Below are 15,037 nucleotides of genomic sequence, written 5' to 3'. Positions count from 1 at the left end.
TACTCGAGTCTTACTCACTATGTCTAACCTTTATTTTACTCAAGCATAATTTTGTCATTACTTCAAGGCTTTATAAACTTTAGTTAAATAAACATCTTATACGTTTTTTATTTTTTTTCAAATTGAAAACAGATATTCGAGAACCAAAGTTTTGAACATATTATTCTTAGCCCGTCGCTACTTTAATCCAAAGACATACAAATGGCGTCCAAAAAAGTATTACGGGACGTGATTAGCTTTTTTAGCTTTAAGTATCATGTGTAGCAGTATATAATCAGTATTTGCTATTTCACATTGAGCTCCACCTCTGCTAAGGCTTATAAGGCAGCCAATATACCCGATACCCTAGCAGAGCATTTAATCCCCAATAGACCTAGATTATATTTAACTAGATCAAGAGTATTTACGCATAATGGATTTTGGTATATACTTAAGCACATAGCAAAGTAAGGTATTCATTTATAGCCAACAATTGTTTTACAATGTGCCAATTCCAAATTCATTTATAAATTAAGACGCGTGACCAGAACGGAGATGTTCTCTACTCGACCACATAGATTAGATTGCGTCCGACCTCGGCCAGTTTGCCAGCTTGATCGACGCTCACTCGTTTTGCCGCCACATCCAGCACAAAGTTGCCTTCGCTCAGCTGTGACTTGCCAGTCTTGTAGTCCTGGAAATTGGGCAGCTTGCGTGGACCCAACAGGGGATCCTCATAGCGCCAGATTTGGAGCGTGGAAATGTCTGTTTTCAGGCCAATAATTTTGGCCAGTTTTTCACGCAGTGTCTGCACCGTATCGCCCTCGGATATGATGGTGTTCACCTGAAACAGAGAGGAGCGTTCCGTGGGATTGACCAGTTCTACACTGATATGCGGGGCAGCGCTGAACAAAATGAAAGGCGAGCCGGGACGCACTTCTTCGCGCGTCTTCTCAGGTGCTGAGGGATCATCAGTGTACTTGATTTCCAGGCTGTCCAGCTGAGTAAGAAGTATTTTTTTAGATAAGTAGAGTAATCTAGTAAAACCGCTTAGCTACTCACATCCAAGGTATTCTTAAGATAATCCAGATTGCTGAGCAGCACCTGCCGCTCATCGAACTCCAAGGTGACAGCTAGTGCGGCCACGCCCTTGCCGCCCGTTTCTACCTTCTCGCGTATCATTTGTGCAAAGGGCATCACGCGCTTCAAGAACTTCTTCAGCTCGGGCTTCTGCTGCAGCGTGGCCGCAATGATCTTGTTATCGGGCAGTGTTTTCGTCTCCTTGTTGTACAGCTCACGCATGGTGTCCAGTACGCAACATTGCCAAGGTGGATACGTTTTCGCTACCCAAACAAGACCGCGATTGGGTTTTGCAGTTTGCGCATCCAGAGCCTTCTCTTTGCCGCCCTTGCCCCTGATCTGCAGCAGATTCTTCAGGTTAAGGCGGAAGGAGTGCGCTGACTCCATTAAATACTCTGAGCACATGATATCCAGCTCATTAATTGCGCCCACATCTGGCCAACGGGCGTGCACAATGGACTCCTTGTTGCCCAGCAGGCCCCACACATGGTCAGCCATATGCGGGCAAATTGGTGCCACAAGCAGCGCCTGTCGTCGTATAAACTCCATGACGAGATCCTCATGCATACCCTGGGCGCCGCACAGCTCGCGGTACTTGTCACGCGCTAGCTGCAGCTCATAGAAGCCACTGCGCAGCGCCTCCTTGAACAGCATGCGGCGATAGTTCTCATCCGTCTGCTGTGTCTTTAAGTTGAGCTCGCTCAAGAAGACCTGATCATTAAAGGTTTTGGCCGCATCATGGCGCAGACTAGTGCGCGTCGCCAACATCTCCTTGACCCATTCAATGAAAGTGTACAGACGCAGAATACCCGCATCCGCGGTGCTCTCCACAAAGTTGGCATCCTCGACGCTGTCGCCAGCGTCGGCCAGGCACAGGCGCATGCCATCTGCCGAGAACTTGTCAATCGCCTCGTGCAGCGTCAGGAAATTGCCATCTGACTTGGACATCTTTGCCGAATTGAGCAGCAAGTGACCATTGACGCGCATACCCTTGGGCCACTTGGTTTCGTCGTTGGGCCATATGGCCGCATGATTGTACAGGCAGAAGGTCAAATGGTTCTGTATCAAATCCTTGCCAGACGCACGTAAATCCATTGGATACCAGTACTCGAACTCACGTCGCAGCACAGCCAAATGTTCCTTTTTGATGGCTGTTTTCTTAGGCAGTGGCGTCTCCTTAAAGAATATATAGTCCCAGATCTCGGCAGTCATGTCGGCAGGTGTGATGCCTATAGGGGGAAAGTGCAAAATAATGTAATCAAATAGGCTAAAAGTTTCTAAGGATCGCGCTTACCGAATGGGCCTGGCTTCTCGCCACGGAATGTGCCGCCTTGGAGCAAGTGACTGACCGTATAGAAGGCCATGTAAATGGTTGAGTCTGACAGGGATTCAATGAGCCACTGCTCATCCCAGGGCAACTTGGTACCCAGACCGTAGGTGCGCGAACAGGCGTACTCGTGCAGCCAGTTCAGGCAGGCCTCAAAGTTGTTGCGCGCCTCCTCGTGAAACGTTTCCATGTCCTGCAGTATTTTGGTTGCTTGCGCCTGCCATTCGGGTTCGCCATAGTTGAGGTACCATTGGTTGCACAGGGCCACCACGCACTCATCTGCTGAGCGCGACATTATGGTCTTCTCAGGTTCGTAGTAAATATCCGCCTCTTTGGCATCAATCATGCGTTTTTGCAGATCTTTCTTTATATCCTGGATTTTACGACCCGCAAACTCGCCTACAAGCATAACGCCATCATAAAAACCTGTTAAGATAATAAACAATAGGTGAGATTTATAATTTATCCGCTAAACCTAGTTCAAGGCTGATTTATATATATTTTCATATAAATTTTTATTATAAATCTTACTAACTATTTGGGAAATATAGAGAGATCAATTTTCATTATTTGTAGGATACGAGAATCTGATTGCTTTTGTTTTTAATTTTTGATCGGCTTTAAATATTTAAGGAGCTTTGTGAAATATTACTATTAATTACTGAATTTAATCAATGGAGAGAGCAATTATTATTTATTATTATAAGAAATACACCAACAAGGGTGAAAAATGGATGATACGTTTTCGTAAAAAGCTTTTTTTTTTCATCGATTGGTTTCAAACTCATTTAAATATATATGCTTGAAGTTTATCCGGGAAAAACATATTTCGTGGAATGCATGGCCAAAATATGAGGATATGGGGAAGTGGGAATACAATGCGCCAAAAATAAAACATTTGTTATAACCAAAGGTGGAAAATGCCAGTTTCTACATGAATAATAATAGTTACTACCTGAACAATAATATTAATATACCTCTACGTATCTTTGTTATATCTATTAGTTTTTAACAACATTTATTAAGGATAAATACTCACTCTTCAGATAGCAAAGCTCCTTGGCCTCGGCCAGTTTATCCTTGTCATTCTGCGACTGAATCTTCAGCGTGTCGTAGGCATGCACAGCAACGAGCTTGCCCAACGTGGGCACTTCGATGATGGGTATGGGCTCATATGGCAAGACCATCTCATCCTTTAGTCCGTACTTTTGCCGGAACGCTTCTTTTTTCTGCAAATCCACCAGCGCGGCATAGTCATCGGGCGAATCCGATGGCACCGAGGTCACCACGCCCGTTCCCTTGTCCGCCTTAATGCTCAGCATGGGCAGTGTGTAAATTGTCTTGTGCTTTGTCAGCGGCGCCGACAGCGGCAGACCCAACAGCTCCAGGCCCGTCACTTCGGCCAGCACAACGATATTGCCCTCTTCGGCGGTAAATCCCTGATAGGCCATGTTGCGTGCGGCACGACGAGTGCTTATCCACACCTCGTTGTCGCGCGTGCTCTGCCAGGCAATGTACTGAATGTCCGGATGTAGCCAGCAATTGGTTTGACCGTACATGGTCTCCGGACGAAGTGTCGCTGCCACCAAGTAAATGGGCTGCTTGATTGCACTATAGACGAAAATGATTGTCTTGAATTCTTTCGTAATCGAAGATAGATTCATACCTTAAAGACTTGGGCGTCTGCAACACCTTCATCTTGATAAGCGTGTATTCTTGGGGACCAACACCCTCACCGGTGGAACGATCGTGATCCATGCAGGGCTGTCCGTCCTTGGGCGAATAGATTGTATAGCGCTTGCCATACATGATCTTGCCGCGCTGCTTCAAATGGTTGAACTGCCAGCGTACAAACGAGTCGAAGTAGGGATTAGCATCTGTGGTTATGAATGTGCGCCGCCAGTCGATATGGGCGCCGATGCGCTTCAGATCCTGCACCGCCAGCGGTGGAAAGTAGTTGAGCCAGTGCTCAGCATTGGCAAACTGCTTGATATCCTCATCCTGCAGGCCCAGGCTTTGCATGATTTGCCATTGGTATTTGGCGGCACCCGTTTTGGCCACGGCTTTGCTCTTCTTACCCTTGGACTTGTCCTTGGGCACCTCGGACTGAGTCTCCTCAACGACCGGCGCTGCTTCCTGCGTGTCCGGAAAGTTGGGCGGATAACCAAACATTTCCAGCTCGCGGGCCAGCTTATCTGCGCACGCCTTAATTGGCATACCCGTGCAATGGAATCCGAAGGGCCACAGCACACGGCGGCCCTTGAGACGCTGGTATCGTACCGCAAACTCTGCCTTCGACATTGAGAATGTGTGGCCCAAGTGCAAGCGTCCATTCATATACGGAAACGGAAATGTGACGAAGAACTTTTCCGCCTGCCGCTTTTTGGGCGCCGTCGGGGCATCCGTTTCGTGCACGCGCTCCGCCTCCCAGCGCTGTTGCACTTCGAGCTCGATTTTCTGCAGGTATTCCACCTTGAAGGTGCCTTTACGCTCCACGTTCGCCTGTTTGCGTCATGCATGAATAAAAATTTGCATTATTTACTTTTTGATTCCGAATCTACGTAAATATTGCATCAGTTTGTGAATTAAGCAATTGTACAGTTTGTTATATCGACATACCGCAAACTTGCTATGCCGGTTATTATTTCAAATTTTCTCACTTACCATTTTGCGCTGTTTGTCTGTGCAACTGACTTTTAGTTAACTTTATATTCAAATAAATAAGTTTTAACAATCAACAAATTGCAATCTGCAACGTGTTTACCTCACAGCGGCGGCTAAAAGGTTGGTTATCGTTCGAATTTATCGAATTTACGGACAACTGTTATCGATATTTAGAGGGGAAAACGAAAACAAATGTAGATTATTCGGACAAAGCACCATACGAAAATGCCAAAACAGAAAATTGTATGTACCCTATGTTCTATTCGATATGCCACGTCGTATTTAATGTGAACAATTCAACTAATATATTTGTGCCATTATTCAAAATTCAAATAGCGCGTTCTCTCTCTTTCTCTCTCTGTGTGAACGCATATCTTGTTCAACACACTCAACTGTTTGCCAACAGTTTTTCAACGATTCAATCATTTCTAAATTGACAGTTTTAACTATCGTGTTGCGATATTGTCATATCGATATTTTCAGTCCACTTAACCTACTTTTTTTATTAGGTGAAAAGTTTTAGATTTAGGTTAATATTAGCTGAATTACGTTATTTTTTTGGAGTATTTATATCACAAAATGCGACCAGTGTTTGCATTTCTGTTGCTGTCGCTTCTGTGCGCCTGTCAACTGAACAACGCGAACGTTAGCCCCGACGCCGAAGATGAAACTGACAATGATTTTGCGGAGTTCGACGATGACTTTGTGGAAGCTAGCTACGACACCGAAACCGCAGAGAATGCCGACTCATCCAGGGGTGCGGGCGGGGACAGCTTTAGCAGGGAACGATTGGAAGTGCCCAAGAAGTTCGCAGTAAACAGCGACGAGGAGGAGGATGGTCTCGTTGAGAACGACGACGAGTTCGAGCATTTCCAGGACGAAGAGGAGTTTGAGGGCTACGATGCTGGCGACACCATGGAACCGCCCATTGATCAGAAGACCGAGCCCAAGCTGAAGATACCGAATATACCATTACATTTCCGCACTCACTGGGACTCCTATTGGATGGAAATGCTTATGGTGGCCGGTCTCTTGGCCTACTTTGCCAACTTCTTCGCGGGCAAGACAAAGAATGCTCGTTTGGCGCAGCTCTGGTTTAGCACCCACAAAGCACTGCTCGACGAGAACTTTGCCCTGGTCGGCGACGATGGCAAAGTTGAGAACGAGAATCCGGGTCTGATCAAGGAGAGCGAGAGCCTGTACACTCTTTGGTGCTCCGGTCGCACCTGCTGCGAGGGCATGTTGGTGGAGCTGAAAATGATTAAGCGACAGGATTTGGTTTCGCTTGTCGCTGGTCTGATGCGACCTCAGTTGGATCAGGTGCACATCAAAATCGAATTGACACGTGGCCTAATGGATTCATTCGTATTTGCAGTCGGTAGCAAAAAGACCATATCCAAAGTGTTCAAGGAGTACACAGATTTGGTAAGGGCTTAACTAGCGTTACAGAGACCGTAACAGGTTATATAACCTGACTTCTTTTGCAGACCAAGTTTTGTAGTTTAGTTGCCAAGCCGGAGGATCGCTATAATGTGCCCAGCGGCTTTGGCGTCCTTTCGGAAATACCGGAAGCCACATCCGCCATACTCGAGTCACGTGTTATTACTGCACTTAACAAATACCAAAGCTATATCGATTACCTGCACATCTCGGATCAATTCAGCGGCCAAGTCCAGCAGGAGGAGGGCAGCACGCTGAAGCAGCCGGAGACAAGGCCCGTGCTGCTGGCCGGTTTTAATCTGCCAAAACATGCCGAAATGGAGACCATTAAACCCTTGTTATTGTTGATCTTTTATCTAATGGAACGCTTGAAGACCTATCGCATGTCCAAAGAGGTAAATCATATATTTTAACCCCCCTATTGACGAAACATGTTAACCATTTTTTGTATTGCAGGCCAAAGCTAAGGCGGACAAGAATCGTCTGCGCGTCGAGGAGGAGTTCCTGAAGAGCACTCATGCCGCACGTGCCGAGGCAGCCGCCCAGCGTCGCGAGGATAAGCGCAAACAGGAGAAGGAGCGCGTGCTCGCCGAGGAAGATCCCGAAAAGCAACGCCGCTGGGAACTCAAGGAACAGAAGCGTCAGGCCAAAAAGAACGCGCCCAAAATGAAACGCCTGGCAGTCAAATCGCTGTAAAAATTATTGCGCCCTGTTGTGCCATCTATCTGTGCTCGCTCGTCCCTACAACTTTTAGCGGTTGTTCCTCAAATGCCACGTCAAAGCAATAAAGTATTTGTGTTTCCTATTGAGCGCCAAAAAAAAAGAAAGTTTGTTTTTAACCTTTTTAACCGGTTTAAGAAAAAGTGTAGCTGTGCTTTATGATATGGTCATCTGATCTGGTTGTTTTTGAACTTTGTACTGCCAGCAGAAAATCAAATTTAACAAACGATGAGCTTATCTGTATCTGTATAAGATTTGGCTACTCTTGTAGAAGTTATTATAATTTTGTCATAAAATGTGTAACGCATAGAAGGAGACAGCTGCGACGCCATAATGTATATATATTCTAGATTAGCACCAACAACTCTTTGTTGATATAGCCAGGTCCATCTGACGGATGCAGGATCGGACCACTATATCATATGGCTGTCATAGGATCGTTCGGTCGAAAATGAGGTTCTTATAAGGCAAACTATTCCGTTTTCCAAGATATTTTCAGCGAACTCAGCATTTAAGAGCTAAACTTTTCTAAAATATCTGAAAACTAGTAGGGTAATTTAAAGGTTACGATTTTTATGAAATTTTTCCGCGTTTGCATATATACCTTTATAAATAGGTATGGAATGGATGAGGTATCTAAAAGTAATCACAATACTATACGGGAAAGGACGGAACCGAAGGAATGCATGCATTTAAATTTTTAGATACTTTACCTAATTGTAGGTCAATTAAAACGGGGAAATTGAAAAGGACCTGTGTTTGCACCGATTTTATTATCTAGAAAAGTATGGAAAAATTTAGGAAAAATTTAGGACTAAATCCGATACAACCACAAGATTCCTAGTGAACCGAAAGTGAGTGTAAGAAATTTTGATAAAATAAGCAACCGAAGCAACATCCTTGCGTTTTGTACATTTCAGAGACAAACATTGGATTCCATTTGGAAATCTGGCAGCGATCATTGACATACACAAAACTTTGGTCACGATTGGACGACTTGGACGGCTTGGATTTGTGGACACTGTAAGTGAGCGGAGAGAACACAGCTTGGGATCCGGCTAACACTTGACCGGGAAGCAGTTCTCATTGGACACGTAGGCAATGTGGTTGCGGAGAGTTTTGATTTGTTTCTGGGCAGCATCGAAGCTGTAGGAGAGCGTATTGAGCTGGCCCTGCATCTCGCGAATGACAGCCTCGCGATCGTTGACCGACAGAGATGCTGTGGCGCGGCATTGGGCGAGCTCCTTTTCAAGGCGATTGATTTGTTCCTGCTGCTGGGCTTTGATCATCTCGGCGCGCTCCTTGGTGCCAGCTATAATCTTGGCAGACTCGGTGCGCAGCGTGTCCAGATCGTCCTGTGTGGTCTTCAGCTGCTCGCAGAAGAGATCGCGCTGGCGCAGCAGCTCCTCGATCTCATTGCGCGCTTGGGTTAGATCAAGCTGGCACTGGGCCAGCTGTGGACTTAAATCTGGTACAGGATTTTCCAGCTGAACCTTGCAGGACTTGAGCTCCTTGCATACGACCACGAGCTTGCTCTGCAAATCATCCTTCTCCTTGCACACCTGCGCCAGCTTGAGCTGTTCGTTCTCCAGCAGCTTGGGAAAGTGGAGCAGCTCGTTGAGCTTCTCCTGAAACTTGGAGCGTATCTCCTTCACCTCCGTATTGATCTGCTGCTCAATGCGCTTATTGTTCATGTTCAGCTTGTCGAGGGACACGCACTGCTCCTCGACCTTCTGCTGCGCCAGCATATACTTGTTACGGTAATCCTCCAGTTGCTGCGACTGCTCCTTCATAATGCACTTGAACTCCAGCTGCTCCTCCTTCAGTTCGTTGACGCGCGCGCGCAACAGATTCAGTTCCGCAGCGTCTGCATCCGTAGTCCCTTTGGATGGGCCACAGCCGCCAATGAAGCCCTTCATTCTGAGTTAAGGAAAGGAGAGGAAAGTGAATTGAAGAGATTTTTGAGAGTTGAGGATCAGACTGCTTACCTTTTCTCCAGCTCCTTCATCTGGCAATCCTTGCGCTGGAACTGGGTGAGTAGTCGGGCGTAATTGTCCTTCATTTTCTCGTACAAATCTGCTTTGGTGTTGCGTTTGCCACCGCAGATGACCAGAGGATCGGGATCCTCGGGACATGGCCGCGCCGGGCAGGGTGAGCTGCATGGATCATCATCGTCATCATCATCGTCATAGGCGCACGAAGGGGGCTCCTGCGTCTCACGTCGACTAACCTCGTTGAGCAGCTTCTTTACGGAGCACTGCATGCCCACAATGCGACGCTTAAGCTTGTCCAGCGATTCGCTTTTACTGCACGGCGGCGGGCAAGGCGACGGGCATGGCGGCGGGCAGCATGGCTCCGGATGTGGACGCGAGCGTTTCGATGGCCGGCACGTGGGCGGCGGACACGGCGGACAGGGTCCGGCGATGCTGCTGCTGCTCTCGGCGCAGGGCGAGGGCGGTTTTACGCACGGCCCTGGATTGCAGACTTGCTTCGGCTTGGACTTTGAGGCCATGATGGCGCAGGCGATTTCCTGCATCATTTTCATGTCCTCCGGGCAGGCGCCCTTCATTTTCTGCATGGCCTTGCTTAGCGCCTTAATGAGGCGATCCTCCTGGCCCTCCACTTGGCAGCAGCTGGAGGGTGGCTCCTCGCTGCATTCTGTGGCGGTGGCGCCACTGCCTAGAGTAGTGCCACAGGGTCCCACACAATATGGCGATATGTTATCCTCGTCGACGGTGGTGGTCAAATTCAATTCGCGATAATGTCGATGCGATCCAAAGTTCTGTAGCTGCACCGCCCGGTTCATCATGGTATGGAGCTTGATGTTCTCCTGCTCCATGCAGATGCGCAGGCGCTTGATTTCGCGCAGCTCGTTGCGCGTCTTGCACGGTCTGCCGCACATATCCATTACCTGTGTCTTAATGTCCTGTATTATCCTGTTTTGGCAGTCGATCTCCTTGATCAATGCTAAATACTCCATATACATACGCTTCTGTTCCGGATCATCGGAGGATTCGCCCAGGCGCGAAAATAAATCATCCTCAATGCCCTCCTCCATGCCGCCCTCATCCATGGCGGCCATTGCGGCATCCTCCTCCTCATAATCCTGCTCCTCCGCACCTCCCTCGTTTTCAGCCATATTTGATTATGAATTTATAAATCTAAAAATCAGGAGAAAGATGTTCCCCTTTGCTTTTGTGGCAACGTTTAATGGTTTTTGGACGGTTTCTTTTTTATATTAGCTCCAATCACTTGTAATTTTAAAGCATAATCTCAAAATTTTGTCAATATATTCTGGAAGTGATTACTATAAAATTTTAAGGTTGTTGTGTTGTTTTTTTAAACAACTAAAATGAACTGAACAATTTCCGTCTGGTTTTCTGCTCTTCCAAATCTATGGGCCATGGCCTGCTACGACACGCCTTCTGCCCGAAGACTACACAGAAGCCATTTTGACGTTTCCCATTTCGGAAATCTCCGAATATCACCATCACAGCAATAATTGGCTTTCAAAGTAAATATTATTTAATCCTCTGATAAAATAGCCTATTCAAATCAATCAAAATTGTTCCTTGCTATTGAAGCACGAAATTTGAAAGTGGAACTATATATTCGTTACGTGTCAAACATAGAAATAAGTCGCACATATCTCCCAAAGATCTTCTTTAAAAGGCATGCCCGACCTTTAAGGCGACTTAAAGGGCAAGGTTTTGCCAACACGATTGGACGACAAGGGCTAAGGCTACCTGCATCTAAAATCTTCATACAGCGGTATGGGGTTCGGTTTTTAATTACATTTGCCATCCATGTGTTGTTAAGGTATTAAATTATGATTGTACAGGTTCTACACTTAATAGAAATAAAAAAAAAATAATTTAAAATGCATCTAAAAACTAGATGCCCTTGCTTTGGTACCTATTCTCTTTTAGATCTCGCCAAGCAAAGACCCAAACGCTATCTAGAGGTTATTCCTATATTATTTATATTGGTCTCTGAAACCAGAGGTAAATCTGTCTGAACAATGGACCCATTGTGGTCTATGTGAAACGAAGGAGAGCTGACCTCGGCTAATGTTGCTCACATAACGCAGAAGAACTCAATTTTCAGCTATATGTTCTTTAGTATTTAATAAGCCGATATAGAAAAGATTTTATGTTGGTCTAGCTCGTGTTTGCTTTGTTTCTTAGAATGCTTTTAAATCCAAAAGAGTTTTTCATGCAAGAAGCTTTAATCGAGCAGGCTTTGAACGAAATTTAGCAATACTTGATTAAAAAACGAAATTTCGACGAACCAAGGTTCGAAGAAGAGACGCTGGTTCGAGCCGTGAACCGAACCAGCAACGACTAGTCTTGGCTTGGCTTAACAAACACTTAATTCTAAAATTGTTTGAGATAGGGAGTTTGATGCGACCGGAATTATGTACCACCTGCGGAATATGTACCTATTCCAGAAAAGTTTCGACAGTAAAGATCTTAAATTTAGTTCACAGGCTAGCAAGGCTTTATAAATTCAGATATATATATTATATGTTATAAAAGATCTTTTCTTCGATGCATTACAAAACATTGATGCTCTGTAGAAGGGTATAAAAACCGAGCCGATAATATTATATAAATAATATATAAAGCAAAGCTATATAATAGAAGAGTATAAAAAATAATTTTTGTGACTAGCTAAAGCAAAATGTGATGAACGAATGCTAAGATGTGGAAAGACTTGGTATGTAGGTAAGACTTAACATAATGGCATAACATAACGTGGCATAACATAACATGGCATAACAATTCAGCTGTAAAGTTGCTTGCAAATATGTACGCTCTTCTTGGTAACATTTTTGGAATATCTTCCGAATTTTATAGTTTAGTAGGCATTAAACGAAATTTTGTTGATACTAATTTCGAATTGTTCCATGTCGAACTAATTATTACTTTTGGTAAACGAATGTGAAACTTTCCTTTTAAAATTATCTGTTGGTAAAAAAAAACAGGACAAAAATTACGGAAGTGCATTAGAATTATACGCAAAATTTTTGTAAATGTTAATTCCGGCCGCCTACAAATCGAATACCGAACCCACGTCCATAGAAGTGTCCCCGGACGGCCAAGAGCGGGCCGTGTCAATGGGGAAGCAATCGGAGGGGGATAACACAAGCGGGAAAAGTGTCAAGACCTTGGCGCAGAACAGCTATATAAGCATTCACCAACGGGCATCCTTACCGCTGGCCGTTATCTCCAAAGGTCTACCTTCAAGCGAAGCCAACAGCAACAACAACAGCAACGACTGCACCGAAGATGATGACGAGCTGACGCTCAGCGACGGCGATCAGTTCGGCTCCGTGGACGACGACGAGGAGGAGCAGCAGCAGGCGTGCACGCCGAAAAGGCGGATCACCTCGCAGGGCGATGAGATGGGTGCCAAGCTGAAGCACGAGCTCTCCAAGTACAAGCAGGAGCTCAAGGAGTACAATGAGACCACCAAGGATCTGGAGAAAAAGTACATGAAGATCAACTATGAGCTAAGCGAAATGCAGCAGAAGCACGATCATTTTGTCGGCCGACGCAGCCAGAGTCCCGATTTGGAGCTGCCCAGCGAAGCGGATGCGGATGGGGATGGGGATGCCGATGGAAGCGTACTCGACAGCTACTGTCCCTCGACCAGCAGCATCGGATCGGAGCTGACGGTCAAGAGCAAGAGCACCAAGGTATTCCGCAGCAATTCGAGCTTCATGACGGTGCTGGCTGCACCCAGTTCCTGCGAGGAGCTGACGACGCGGCAGAAGCACAAGGAGCTGCGGCAACCCAAGATCAGGCATAATCTTACCGCCCAGGTGGAGGTCGGTGGATATGGCCAGCATATCGTGTCCAGTCGGCATACACGACGTGCCCTGCGGGCACCCTCCGACCATCTGGAGGAGCAGGAGAATGAGCCGAACTCGTTCAAGCAAATGTACCATGTGCTCAAGGATGTGATGAACACGCAGCAGCAGCAGCAGCAGCAACAACAGCAGCAGCAGCTGCAGGAGCACAAGCCAAAGTATGGCTACGAGCGCGGCAGCGGCGAGTTCAGCCAGCTGTACACGACCATCAAGGATCTGAGGACCGAGCAGTTGCAGTTCCGTAACATCATACGGCATCAGCAGGATCGCATCACGGACTATCATACGCGCTGCGTGAAGGCGCAGGAGATAATGAAGACGCAAAAGCACGAGATTGACAAGCTGCACGTGAACAATAAGCAGCTGGAGTCGAGCATCTATCACGATATCGATAGCCTGCGCTCGAAGATCGACAGCAAGCTGAAGAGCGTCGCCCAGCTGCCGCATCTGATGCGCGAGGAGCACACCAAATACGAGAAGGTGCTGCGCGAGAACTGTCTCATGGCCGAGAAGCTGCACGCCCTCCAGAAGGAGGCCGCCCAGCTGAAGTGCAAGATCGATGAGCTGGGCAAGCGCAAGCTGATCACGGTCAATCGCCTCAAGGCAGCGGAGCGGGACCTAAAGATTTTCAAAAACTACAATGCGGCGCTCAAAACGGAAAAGCGCCGCCTCGCCGAAGAGTTGTCCACATCGAAAATGCAGCTGGACTCGCTGCAGGCAGCCGGCAAGCGGCAGCTGTCGCGGCATCGCGAGCAAACGGAGAAGCAGCGCCGGGAGCTGCAGAAGCGCATCTTTGATCTGGAGCTGAAGCTAAGCCGCAGCCAAAACTCCACATCCAGTCTCATCCAGGAGCGCGACAGCCTCATTGCCGAGCTGCAGACCCAGCTGCACACGCTGGTCCACAACTTCGAGGTCTCCCAGAAGCACATACGCGTGCTGCGCCGCCACATCTACACCATGACCTCGGGCGGCTCCGTTGGCAGCACACTCGGCTCTGGCTGTGCACCGGGCAGCGGCTCCAGCCCCCAACGATCCTGTCCCGGCAGCGAACAGAATGTAATGCGGACCAGCCAACAGAGCCAGCCGTCCAGCCCTTGCGTCACACGGCTGAGTACTCCACGCACGCTGAAGAGCAGAGCCTAGGGATCCTAGGGCACCGTCAGGCACCGTCTCTGTTAAGCGGTTCAAGCAACTTGAGGATATGGCCAGGATCAGCTAAACGTGATCTGTATAGTTCACTGATTCCTGGGCCATATCATCAAGTTGCTTGCACGCTACATTTGCAGACTTGCAGACTGTCCCGTGTGCGGCAATAAGTGTGTCCATCCCATTCATTTTCATCTGTGTTGTTTCTATTGATTTTAATCAAATTTTCGTTCATAAATTGTGTTGCAAATTAATCATGATTTTAAGTTTACAATTTTCATATTTTTATTGTTTAGAGAACTTGACAAAAAGTGGCAATTCCTCTTAGATAATGTTTGCTAAGTGAGTCGAATATCCTCAGGATAATATTTAGGTTAAGTGATATATTAGCCATGATCCAGTAATAGTTAATTCAATTCAAATGTTTTTTTTAATAGTTTTGATCCATTTTCGGATTTTTTCATTTCGATCATATTAATTATGAATATAAATATAATTACAAAATATTAGCATTAAGAAACTTTGAGCATATCGTAAACCAGCTAAGTTTTTATTCCTGGCTATAATTTTATACCCTAGACATGGCTAAAATATAGTAAAATGAGTTAATAACTTTTGATTTGTCAATTTACCAAAATATCAATAAAAATGGTTCTTGAGACTTGTTTTTTAAAGCATAACTCCAAAATATTAGGCGTAGATACCCCCAGCAAGCTCTCGTATTGTATGCACAGATAAGAAATATTTAACATTTTGGATATCTCCCCTAGTTTTCCACAAAATTTAAAGGGCTTTAAACTTGTGAG

The 15,037-nt window shown here is 46.3% G+C and overlaps 4 protein-coding genes across 4 annotated transcripts; 2 read left to right on the top strand and 2 right to left on the bottom strand.

The window, feature by feature from the left end:
• Positions 1-417: 417 nt before the first annotated feature.
• LeuRS (Leucyl-tRNA synthetase) lies at positions 418-5,207 on the bottom strand. Its single transcript, XM_064685828.1, has 6 exons — positions 5,051-5,207; positions 4,053-4,888; positions 3,426-3,997; positions 2,354-2,812; positions 1,042-2,288; positions 418-979 (listed from the first exon to the last, which is right to left on the bottom strand). Exons 1-6 carry the CDS (start codon positions 5,051-5,053, stop codon positions 542-544), a joined length of 3,555 nt encoding a protein of 1,184 aa, XP_064541898.1. The 5' UTR covers positions 5,054-5,207; the 3' UTR covers positions 418-541.
• A 329-nt stretch (positions 5,208-5,536) lies between these two features.
• Positions 5,537-7,317, top strand: LOC135430972 (PAT complex subunit CCDC47). Its single transcript, XM_064685829.1, has 3 exons — positions 5,537-6,475; positions 6,538-6,885; positions 6,947-7,317. Exons 1-3 carry the CDS (start codon positions 5,630-5,632, stop codon positions 7,184-7,186), a joined length of 1,434 nt encoding a protein of 477 aa, XP_064541899.1. The 5' UTR covers positions 5,537-5,629; the 3' UTR covers positions 7,187-7,317.
• Positions 7,318-7,952: 635 nt separating this feature from the next.
• LOC135430943 (uncharacterized) lies at positions 7,953-10,569 on the bottom strand. Its single transcript, XM_064685782.1, has 2 exons — positions 9,199-10,569; positions 7,953-9,130 (listed from the first exon to the last, which is right to left on the bottom strand). Exons 1-2 carry the CDS (start codon positions 10,347-10,349, stop codon positions 8,269-8,271), a joined length of 2,013 nt encoding a protein of 670 aa, XP_064541852.1. The 5' UTR covers positions 10,350-10,569; the 3' UTR covers positions 7,953-8,268.
• Positions 10,570-12,090: 1,521 nt separating this feature from the next.
• Positions 12,091-14,485, top strand: LOC135430944 (myosin-4). The gene has a single exon (XM_064685783.1). The coding sequence runs from the start codon at positions 12,246-12,248 to the stop codon at positions 14,226-14,228; it is 1,983 nt and encodes a 660-aa protein (XP_064541853.1). The 5' UTR covers positions 12,091-12,245; the 3' UTR covers positions 14,229-14,485.
• The last annotated feature ends 552 nt before the right edge of the window (positions 14,486-15,037 follow it).

This window comes from Drosophila montana, unplaced genomic scaffold, assembly GCF_035044405.1.
Source record: "Drosophila montana isolate Dmon_TW-CO22-7 unplaced genomic scaffold, ASM3504440v1 contig_3122_1, whole genome shotgun sequence".
NCBI classification, from domain to species: Eukaryota; Metazoa; Arthropoda; class Insecta; order Diptera; family Drosophilidae; genus Drosophila; species Drosophila montana.
Note: the sequence above shows the minus strand (reverse complement) of the source record. Positions and strands in the feature narration are given on the sequence as shown.